General features: G+C 46.7%; 1 protein-coding gene across 1 annotated transcript; it reads right to left on the bottom strand.

Moving 5' to 3' along the window:
* Positions 1–518: 518 nt before the first annotated feature.
* Mrpl14 (mitochondrial ribosomal protein L14) lies at positions 519–11,832 on the bottom strand. The gene is made up of 3 exons (XM_027950536.2): positions 11,726–11,832; positions 2,965–3,054; positions 519–1,025 (listed from the first exon to the last, which is right to left on the bottom strand). The coding sequence occupies exons 2-3, from the start codon at positions 3,033–3,035 to the stop codon at positions 659–661; spliced, it is 438 nt and encodes a 145-aa protein (XP_027806337.2). The 5' UTR covers positions 3,036–3,054; positions 11,726–11,832; the 3' UTR covers positions 519–658.
* Between the last annotated feature and the right edge of the window lie 55 nt (positions 11,833–11,887).

The following is an 11,887-nucleotide window of genomic DNA, read 5'->3' as shown; positions in this document are numbered from 1 at the left end:
CGCGCTCGCCTGGCATGCATGCGGCCCGGGTTTGATCCTCAGCACCACATACAAACAAAGATGTTGTGTCCACCGATAACTAAAAAATAAATGTTAAAATTCTCTAAAAAAAAGGAGTGTTCTGAGAAATACTCGAGTGAAGAAAGGCTGCCACTGTTCCACTGCTCGATTCCAAAACCCAGTAATCTTTACAACCATTCCAAAACTCAAGTCCTCTAAAACATGGAGAGGATACTGTGGATGGAAAACAGAACAAAACCCTTTTTAGTTAGAAAGTGACAGACTCCGTGGTACATTATAAATTGTCATTTGATTCATACCAGTTTCCCAGAGCCTGACAATCCTGGATAAACTCATAGCATAGGATCCAAACCAGAAAGGAAAGGGCCCAGCCCCCGCATACAGCCTGTTCCATACAAAGACTGTCATCACACGTGGCCAGACAGGTTGGCCACCTTTCAACTGCTTGAGTGTCATTTACCCCATGCCCACATTCCAGAAAGCACAGAAAGAAAACATACATGAAAACGTTTATTCTCTCATGGAACACTGTGACCCTGCACAGCAGCCACATGGCAGGCGGCTCCTCTCAGCCAAGGTGCAGCTCTTGGAGCTGCTCTATCCACACGCCCCCTGCAGCCAGAGGCCTGGGCTCTGTTCACACAAAGTTCTGAGCGATGGCCAGCACCTTGGAATATTCTCCTTCCTTCTGGCGCAGGCTGCTGGGGATGGGTACTTTAATTCGGGTCCCCACAGGGTTCCCATTGTCCTCAATGAGGACGACATTGTTAGAATCAAACCTGGGGGTCATTCGGGGGCCAGGCATGCGATGTCCCACAATGAGCGCCTTTTTCTTCTGTCCCCTGATGGCCAGCAGTATCCGGTCACCCACCTTGCCCACCCCATTCTTGTTATAGACGTGGATGCACCGAGGAGGGCGATGGTATGGGGTGCTCCCCAGGGCGCTGTTGTCGACCACTCGCACCCGGGTCATCTTCTGAATTGCACAGAGGCTCCCAGTGGTGCTGGTGGGAAAGAAAAAAACAGGCTGTGACCTGTTCCCGCCTAGGCCAAGGTACATGGCCTTGTAAGGCAAGAGAGTTCATGTCAGACACACACACACACACACACACACACACAGAGCACAGTCAGCCCTGGAGTCTTGACAGGCAGGCAGGACTATGTATTCCCAAATTCCCTTACAATCAAGAGCTTCTGCTGCTGTGGCAAGATCTTGATTTGGATGGATTTTAAAGAGAACTCTACTTTTCTATTACACCATCATTCATGGCAGCTCTAACTTAAAGCCTCTGATTTCCAAAAGATCTCTGAGAACTCAGGAATCCCTTATGGACCAGGCTTACAGCCAATGCCTATCCTGCAAAACCTGCTTCCCCAGATACACTCGCTCCCAAATGCTCTCATCTACGTGTTGCTGGGAACCTGGAGATGGGAATGAGCAGGCTTGCTAAGGGAATCCGCTGGCACATGCTGCAGAAACTGGAATTAAGTCAAGGTAACAATCTTTTAATACTAAAAAGGGTTGGGTTTTTTTTTACTGTTTTTTAGAGTTTTTGTATTAAAGGCCGAGATGGTGTTTACAGAGTGATCTCTACAGTGAGATCTCTATTTTCCAGATGCTCACTGCTGGTAGTCACCTTAGGGTCTCTTTTCTCATTCTACACACCTGGGCAGTTTCAGCCACTCTCCTTGCTGCCAACTAGTGAACTCCATCTCCAGTCCTATAGTTCCACTCCCCAGGGCTCCCTAGAACCCGCCCTACCTCCAATGCACACTGACCTCCTGGGGCCCTTGCAAGCCCCGTTCTGCTGCTGCATTTCCTATCCAGGGAAGAGTTTCTCCAGAAACTTCAGCTCCCACCCATACACCTCTGTCACCATCAAACATCCACCAGCAGCATGTCCTACTGACGCCACTTCCTAAGCACTGCCCTTTCTCTGTACCCTCACTGACGATGCCCCTTGTTGAGCAGTTCCCTCTGCTCTGCAACTGTGACACAGGTGTGCTCACTGGTTCCTGCCGCACCCCACTCTGCTGGCCAGGGCTCTATTTGGAAGACAAAAACTGAGGCAATTTCCCGGCATAGAAATGTTCAATAGTTCTCCACTTTCACAACCTGATCCCAACTTACCCGCCTCTGAGGTCACACATCCTACCACTTGCACACCTATGCTGGGCCCCAGCAGCTGGCAGGAAACTCTAAGTACACTACCTCCCAGCCTCCCTGAGGACCTGGGCAGGACCTGTGCCCACTTCCCTTCTGGGAAGACTGCCTCCTTGCCTTCCTCCCCCCCAGCCCCCACTGGCAGCTCCAGGCTCAAGCCTTCCCAAGTACCCTATTATTATACTCATCAATTTTTCTTGGAGTTATTTGTTTTCAAGTTCCTTCCTGTAGCCCACTTGAGAGCTCTTTCATGGCAGGAAGCAACTCTCATTTGACGCTGTATGACCAGCCCCAGGCACAGTGCTCAGAAAATGCCTGTGGCCTGGGGACCCTGATGGGGTAGGGCTGTCCTAGCTTAGTGTCTGGAAGGAGGACAGGAGGTCACACTTCTAACATGCTTGATTTTTTTTTTTTTTATAACAAGCAGTATTATTTTGTAATTAAAAAACATTTTCCATTCTTAAAAGAGAAAGTTTTAATGCCCCAGGGAATGACAGGTCAGAGATGTCAGAATCTCTGTAAGAGTCTCACAGAGACTGAAAAGTAACAAGCTTCCATCATATGCTAGTCCCTGTCACCTGCCAGACAGAACTCGCCTCTTTACCCACTGTCACCATTCACCATCCTGCCAAATTCCAGCTCAGCTGATTTCCTTTAGCTTTCCCTGACCCCAAGACACTTCCCTGAATTTCTCCTCCCAATCTAGTTTCCATACTAACCAGCCCTGATGAGAGGTTTACTCAAAGGCACAGTTTTGAGAACTTAATGCGGAAAGTTACCTGAAACAGCGCTGGCTGAAGGCTCTGCTTGCACTGGTGACGGGGCCCCAGAGCCCACTAAAGACAGCCATAGGCGCCAGACAGCAAATCCTGATGGAAAAGGGGGAAGAAAAAATTGATTTCAAAGTCAAAGTCCTGACTCAGAGCCAGTTTTCTTTGGGGACTTGTGTGGGAGATGGCACTTCTAGCACAAGACTATTAGTCACTAAATATAAATCTTAGTGGTTAAAAGATATACAGACGATTAGATGGAGAACTCCAGCTCCAAATTCTGCTGATTCACATTCTGACTCTGGGGTCAGAGAGCAGGACTGGCCCTCAACACTTCCACAGTAAGTAACATCACAACACAGGGATGCCTGCATCGCGGTCACTTCCACAGGCAGGAGAACTTGAGTCCTCTAGCGTGCCCTAGCTAGTGACTACTGCCCAAGAACCCCAAGGAGCTGCACACACACTATTTCCCTTGAATACCTTTTGATATCAGACCTTAATCCCCTAAAAAAAAAGTAGATTGGCCAGGCATAGTGGCACATGCTTGTAACCCCAGTGGCTTGGGAGGCTGAGGCAGGAGGATTGCAAGTTCAAAGCTGGCAAGTGTGTGCGTGTGCATGTGCGTGTGTGTGTCTGTCTGTGTATAAAAGGGCTGGGATGTGCTCAGTTAAGCACCCCTGAGTTCAATTACTGGTACAAAACAAAGAGAAAAAGAAAGTAGGTGGTCTAAGCAGCTGCCCATCTGCTTGTCACTACATCACCTTTCCCCCAAATGTGAAAGTCAGAACACCTGTATATCTCAAGGTCAACAAAGTAGAGCCAAAGACCGCCCTTGCCAAGTCACTGACCAAAGTCTATATTTGGGTCAGTCTCCCCAACAACACTAACATGGAAAAACCACTGACACCATCTTAGAGCTGAAAGTGGGCTTGGGAAAGCAGGCGGAGGTGACAGAGCCAATACCAGCCTAAGATTCGTGACTCCAGTCTGCAGACCTCAACCTTAACAATCAATTATGGCAGTCACCAGTGTTCTGCAACACCTCAACACCACGCACGGGTGTGCTCAAGAGCACCTACAGCCTGCTGTGGTTCTAGCTGCAGAATATGCCTGTTCTTCCACCCAAACACTTGGCTGAGAGGGTCTCATTCAAGAGCTCTGCAGAGCCAAACTCTACACTGTAGTGTTTACACAGGGCTTTGTTTTGCACAAGTTCAAAGCACCTCAGATAAGACTTTATTTAATAAAGGTGGGTGAGGAGGACCCTTTAACTACCACAGAAATGCCTACACATTCCACAAATGCAAGTTAACTACAAGTTAGCCTCAAATCACAGGCTTACTCCCAAGTATTTTTCTTAAAACAATCCATGAAGCACTGGCCAAATATAATTATGATCAGAAAATTAAATCAAAGGCAGGCAGCTAGCCTATGAAACTATTAACAACTGACACACGGAATCACAGGCGACAGACAGAGAAGGCCACGTTCACATCTGCTAGCTGAATGACCCTGGACAAGTAATTAAAGTGCTGAGCTTCTCCCACGTGAAACGCTGGGACACTGACAGTCCCTGCACTCAGGAGGACTGGGCCAGACGCACTGCACAGAGCACTTGGCCCAGGGCCTGGTACCCCATACCTGCTCTCCTCCTCCTCCTCCTGATGTCGCAGCTCATCTCACAGAGACATTAAGTGACTTATATCGAGCCCACAACCTGTCAAGGGCAGAACTAGAACCAGAAATGACTGCGGCCTGGGTCTAAGGGCATTCCCACCACAAGCACCTTGCACATGAGGAGCTCCCGAGTTGAGCAGCTTCCAGGGTCATCTGGCCCGTCTCCTTTCTTTCTGAACATATACTGGCTGGTTACAATGTGTTGGGCACCAGGCTAAGTGCTTTACATTGCCATCTGATTTAAGGCTCACAAAAACTCTATGGAAATGAGTACTATTATTAGTCTCAGTGTTACACACAAGGAAATGAGGCCCAGAGAGGTTAAATAACTTGACCAAGGACACACAGCTAGTACGGACAAGGCAAAAATTTGAACCAAATAGCTGGCTTCCTGAACCCATGATCTTACTTATCAGGGAGTAAACCTGGCAACTGTAATTTAAATATTAATATTTTTCCAACTGTTAAATCACTCTTGTTCCATCAAGAAATTGCCATCATGAATGAATAAAGAAAATGTGGCATATATATATATATATATATACACACACACACACACACACACACACACAATGGAATATTACTCAGTCATAAAGAAGAATGAAATTATAGCATTTGCCAGTAAATGGATGGACTAGAGACTATCATGCTAAGTGAAGTAAGCCAATTCCAAAAACCCAAAGGCTGAATGTTCTCTCTGATATGTAGATGCTAACACACAATGGTAGCAGGGTTAGAAGTTCACTGAATTAGACAAAGTGGAAAGAAGGGAAAGGAAGGGAGGTGGGATTAGGAATTACAGTGGAATGGACTGGACAGAACTTTCCTATGTTCACATAAGAATATGCAAACGGTGAAACTCCACATGGTGTATAACCACAGAAGGGAAGTTATACTCCATGTTTTATGTCAAAATACACTCCACTGTCATCTACTTCTAAAAAGAAAAAAGAAAAAGAATACTGACATCACATGCTCATTCTACTCATAGCCAACTCTGTGCTGCCGAATCAATCAAAATGTAGACAAACACCAGGTGAAAATCATTCACTTTAATCCAATTTAAGTCTTGAGATAATCTGTAGAGTGTAGGTGGTGAAAAGAACTCCACACTAAGCAACAACTAAAACTAGGGCGGGAGGGGAAGGAGACACACAGGGGAGTAGTCCTTCTGGTCCTAGCTGCTGTCCCCTCTGGCCTGACGCTGGCAGGCCCCTGGTCTGGCTCCTTGGGAGAAAGGAGGCTCCCAGGCTACTCCTTAAGATAACCCAGCACCACCCACCTTCCCTCTCAGGAGAATCACAACACCCAGCCTCCTCCTGCCTCTCCACTCTGCACTGCTCCTCAGGAACACGGACAGAGTGTCTAGGGGCTTCCCAGAACTCTCCTGGCTTGGCTTTCACCACAAACCCCAGCACTCAAGGCACCCCACTAAACTCCTTAGATCAGTCAGTGCACAAGCCCAAACCTCCTCCCCACGCCTCGCTCTCAAGCCACCCCACAACCTATGGCCCTTCTCTGCCCACCCCTCTGACCTGGTCCCAAGCCCACTATCTCCAAGAAGCCTGTGTAAAACTGCAGCACCAGCTGCCGTCCCTCCTGCACACTGGGGACGCTGTGTAACCTGCTGGAACTGTCAGAGACAGCACGCACTACCTGAACACAGACACTAAACAAACTTGGACCCTTTTTTTGATGTCCCTTAACATTCTATTCCTTGCTACTTATTATCCAAAACACACAAACCAGAGGACCTGACAGCACGGCATCTGAACTGGCTACAGGAATTCAGGAGTCACACAGACTCAGATGGCAGTGATGACATGTCTTGCCTTGGACACAAGAGTGACAGTCATGCCTCCAGGGAGCGCTTCCATTTTTACAAGGAAAAAAAAAAAAAAAAAACCCTGAAAACTTTCACTACCTCTTTAGTGATTTTGATATTGACCTCCATCCTGACCCAGACAACTTAGTCACCAAATGGACACCCATAAGCATTACTATGACCTTAAAGTGCAAGAGTCAAATATTTCACTTACTATATTATATACCCCTTACCCCCCAAAAAACATAAAAATTAAAAAAAAAAAAAAAAACCCTATTATCTCCTCCCTATCCTCCCCAGCAGGTCCAAATAAATAGCAGGAGCATAACAGGCATTTGCTGAATGGAGTAAAGTGAGCCCCTGGGAGAAAACCAGGCCCCACCCCCACCCCACCCCAGCTCCAGGCCACAATCCCAAGCTGCAGGCACCTATCTGCACATGGGGACCTGCACCTCTCAGGTGAACACACTGCAGAACGCTGCTGGTGGCAGGAAGGTGCAGTCCTGGGAGGAGCCTGTGCTTTGTTTGCAGGCCCCTGGATCCACCTCTTGGCCTGGCGCCTGCCCTGCCCACTATGGAACGTGCCTCATCCCACCCCCGAAGATCTGCTTCTGACCTGGGATGAGCAATGGAGGCAGCAACTGACTTCAAAGCAACTTTGATGGACTTTGGTGGTTATTTCCCAGCATATATCCCTCCCGAGGACATAGGGCCTGGTTCACTTCAAACCTACTCTATACATAACGCTTTCACAGCCAACATTGTTCAGAGTAAAAACTCTCAAAGAGGAAGCCAGGTATTTGGAAGACAGTGGTGCCAGAGAGGGGTTTTCATGCTACTTCCCGGTCGGTACGGAGCACTACCCTCCATTTCAGGGTATAAATCACAGCCTCTTTGTTAAAAGAGAAGAGGGAAGAGAAATTGCTTAATGCCATCCATCCAAGAGCCAGGCTCATTTTTCATCTTGGCTTAACTTTAAGATCCCTTCGGTTGTAGAAGCACAGTGGGGGGAGGGAGTGCAAGGGGCATGATGGCTTCAGTTTCACAGATACACAAATGAGTTGTTTCTTGGCTCATCACCCTACAGGTCCATTGGAATAAACGCTCCCTGGGAGCAGAGACCAGAACCTGCCTTGGTCAGCGTGCAGCACACAGCGAGAGCCAAAGAACCGTGTGTCAAATGGACAGAACTGATTTGCAATTCAACCTCCAGCACAAGAGAGTTTCCATGTTGGGGGTTTGAGGAGGTTTTCTTGCGCCCTTTACCCAGGCTCCCAGTGACTGCTTGGGGGACTCATTTTTAGGTAGATCTCATACACAAAGTCTGAGTTTATAAAACAGACAAAAAGAACCGACACCTCAAATGTTTGGTGGAAAGCTGGAAAATAACCATTACTTGAGTTTTGAAGATCAGCCAAATGTACTGCAGCTCTACCCACCATGCAGCAAGCCTAGTAACCAGCGCACATCTATCCATACATTGTCTCCACCTCAACAATGACAATATTCAGGTGCCTGGAATGGGTCATACATTTCAAAGGCTTTTCAAGGGGAATGGGCTCTATAGAAAAGGAAGAAAACAAAAAGTTCAGCATAATTAGAAATGAGTGCTTAAAGGAGATTTTGTTAGTATGTAACAGAAGGGAAAAGAAACACTAAGAAATCAAATGCAAAGCCCAGCCACAAAAAGAACAAACTGCCAGTGTGAGCTTGTGAATGTCCTTCTTCATCAAAGCAGGGAAAGGCAACGGCCTGGCAGCTTTGAAGAATCAAATAAAGGAACTCTCAGGCGGGTGCGCTGGCACAGGCCTGTAATCCCAACGCCTTGGGAGGCTGAGGCAGGAGGATCCCAAGTTTGAAGCCAGCCCTGGCAACTTAGCAAGACCTTGTGTCAAAATTTAAAAAAAAAAAAAGCTGGGGATGGAGATGTAACTCAGTGGTACAGCAACCTTGGGTTCAATTCCCAATATTAAAAAAAAAAAAAAAAAAATGAGGAACTCTCAAGATGCTTCACCCATCATGCAGGTTTGATACCTTGATCTTGGCAGGGTCCTCCCAATCATCCTGGACTAATAAATACTTCTACTGATACTTAGAGATTCATTTCTATTTGGCTATCAAAAAATTCCCTTTCAGAAAGATGAATGTGTGTTCACACAACTGTAACATGCTGCAATTCCCAAAGTATTCTTGCCCAGATCATTTTCTTTGATGATTTCATTCCTAAGCACCCAATGAAAACACAAACACAGAAAGCAACAGTCTTGTGAGGTTGAACAGACTAAGGACTTGGACTAGATATGAGGGCTCAGGGCAGTTAAGTGTCATTTTACAGATGAAGAAATAAAGTCAGAAACACTGTGACACTTGCCAACTCATCCCAGGTTAGAAGGCAACAAAGCGCAGACCAGAACCCAAGGCTGTTTCTATCACACCCTGCACAATAACGGCACACCTAAGATGCTGCTTAACCTCTAGCAGACATAAATAATTTTTTAATATTTGACAGGGACCTTCCTACTCTTTCCCATATTTCCCTAGTGAATAATAAGCTACCTGCATCTTTCTTAATATTCAGCATATTACCTAACCCAGAGAACAACAAAGCTGAGACCTGAATCTCAGTCCTCTCTTGCACACTGGTTGTCATTGTTAACATACCTATAAAATCATACCAGGGTGAGCAACAACCCAAACAACCATCAGCCTCTGAAATGGAAGGTTAAATCATAACCTGACTTTGAGTGACACTCCCAAGCCCCTCCACCCCAAGCTGTAAGAATTACCCAACTAACACAAACAATAGAAAAATACAACCAGGTGCAGCGGTGCCTGTAATCCCAGCAGCTTGGGAGGCTGAGGCAGGAGGATCACAAGTTCAAAACCAGCCTCAGCAACTTAGCGAGTGAGATCCTGTCTCAAAGTAAAAAAAAAAAAAAGTGCTGGGAATGTAGCTCAGAGGTAAAGGGCCTCTGGGTTCAACCCTCAGTACCAAAAAAGAAAAAAATCTATCCAAATATCACAATAATGAGGACAGGAGTGGAGCAAAATAGGTTTTAAAGGACCTTTGCATCCTCTAAGATTCTAGGAGCTGAGGAGATTCTAAATTACTATGTTTGCAGCCCTCCTGAGAAACAGACTGTTTCTTTATGGATTCTACAATGCACCTAACTCAATTCTTATCAGGCTTGCTGAAATGCTTCCCATCTTCTAACTAGAAAGAGTCACCTAATGGTCCATATACTCCTTAATAGGTGATGAATCTAACTAGGGATAGGCAGGAGTAGCTCAGGAATCAACCAACCATATGTTCAGATTCATAACTTTATAATTTTTAAAAATAATATTTAAGAAATGTCTTCCAGTGATCTTGGAGGTCCAAAACCAGGTAACTATGCCCCCAATTTCCATTTTCAAGTATCCACTACTAGTGTTCTTTGGCCCTAACGTGAATTTGATTGATCCATGCAAACAATGGGTCACATTAGTTTTGGGGGTGTTTGTTTGTTTTTTGGTACCAGGGTTGGAACTCAGGGGAATTTGACCACTGAGCCATATCCCCACCATCCCTATTTTGTAATTTTATATAAAGCAGGGTCTCACTGAGTTGCTTAGTACCTGGCCATTGCTTAAATTGGCTTTGAACTCTCCAGCCACTGGGATTATAGACACCGCGCTGGACTGGTCACACTAGTTTTATTACGATAAAGTTAAAAATGTAAAAAGTTCCACACAAAATATATATCCAAAAAGGTCTAAGGGTAAAATGAACAATCCTTTAAAAAAAAAAAAAAAAAAAGGAAAGGAAAAACTAAAGCAGTTTAGTTCATCTAAACTGCTTGCTCCTACCCAAAACAATTCTTAGAATCCAAGCCTACAAAGACTCCTGCCACCAGAAAGTTCACAAAAGCAATTTCACCCCACCCAACTTTTTGTCACAGTTGAAAAACTGCCCTTTCCCAAAAAAAAGCCAATCTATCTCCTACCCTCAACGAAATCCATTTTTCGGTATTTCCAGTGAACTTTCTCTTTCCCAGGAAGTAACCTCTTGGAAGATACCACTCTGTCCTTCAGTGTGTATTCCTGGTATACTAACTGCATCCCCTGGGCAATTTGAACAGACAAGAAACTCAAGCTAAGGAAGACAAGAGGGCAAACAGGGTACAGGAGATCAATGCTTTTCAGACTTTTCTAACTGTGACACACGGAAACACATTGTACAACACCTCTTTATACACTCACGTGTGTACACCTAAATCAAGTGTCAAGAAGCAATATTCTTACTAAATGCAACACCCTCGGATAATTTTTACTTCATCTTTTATAAAAGGATAGACGAGATTTACTAGACTGATTTCTAACTCACCGATAGGAATCAACAGTTTGGAAAACATTGCAATTAATCAAATCTTACAGTTGCAATTTACAAGCTACCCTAGAACCTTTGAAAAGCCATTAGACGGCACAGACAAGAACAAGTCGCTCCCAGATAGGCAGTCTCCTTCTGTCCAGCAGTGGTTGCAAGGTTTAAGTATTTCCCACATCGCCAGCATTTCCCAAGTAACCCAAAGTGACTGTCAACTATGGAAAGCAATGCTTCCTTTTTTGTCCCCTTCAGGAAAACGAAATTAAATTTGGTGCTCATCGGGTCTTCGTGATCCTATCTTTGTGGGGGTATATACAGAAAGTCAGTCTGTCTCTCCCTCTCTCCATCTTTCCAGTCTTAATTACGGCTAGTTGCAGTCTCTGGTGAAATGAGAAACCAGGAAACCCCCTGCACCAGGGGAGACACTCGGCAAACAGAAGTGAAAGCAAGGACTCACTCCTCAGGCCATCCAAGTGCCTAGCAAACTCATCTCCATTCCGAAGTTGGAAAGGGGAGGGAGGAGCAGATAACTGCAGGAGCCGCGCCAGAGTGACCTTCCAAAACCACCTCGCCAAGGCTTGACCGCAGCCCTCCCCTTCCCAGGCGGGCTCCACAACCCTGGGAAAGCAGGTGAGCACGGGCCAGGTGAGTGGGAGGGAGGCGCAGAAACCGCAGGGACCCCCGCAGCCCAAGGAGAAAGGGAGAGTGGGACAGAGGAGGGTCCAGGTCTAAGGCCTCCCTCCCCGTCGAAACTCCTCCCACTGACCCCCCAGGCGCAAAGGGCCCACAAATCCTTCGTCACCCACCCCCGAGGAGCGAGCCTCCCCTGCTGCAGGGAAGAAAGGGAGACCGGAGGAGCACAGCTAGGAACCTGACCCCCTCTCGCTCCCCCTCCATACCGCTCTCGCTGCCCCGGAATATCCCGCCGCGAGCCCCACTGGCCAAGCACCGCCTTCCCCCACGCGGACTCTCCCCTGCGCCTGCGCGCCGGACTCGCGGGGCGAGCGGCGATCTGCGAGTGCGCGCGCAGCTTGCGTGTGCTGGCGTGGGGGGTGGAACCC

The sequence above is a fragment of the Marmota flaviventris genome, chromosome 6 (assembly GCF_047511675.1).
Source record: "Marmota flaviventris isolate mMarFla1 chromosome 6, mMarFla1.hap1, whole genome shotgun sequence".
NCBI classification, from domain to species: Eukaryota; Metazoa; Chordata; class Mammalia; order Rodentia; family Sciuridae; genus Marmota; species Marmota flaviventris.
Note: the sequence above shows the minus strand (reverse complement) of the source record. Positions and strands in the feature narration are given on the sequence as shown.

Bases quoted from the DNA above. Each gene is read 5' to 3' on its own strand.
- Mrpl14 (XM_027950536.2), bottom strand. From the start codon at position 3,035: ATGGCTGTCTTTAGTGGGCTCTGGGGCCCCGTCACCAGTGCAAGCAGA. The intron at 1,026-2,964 runs GTAACTTTCCGC...CTTTCCCACCAG, and splicing joins TTCAGCCAGCGCTGTTTCAG to CACCACTGGGAGCCTCTGTG.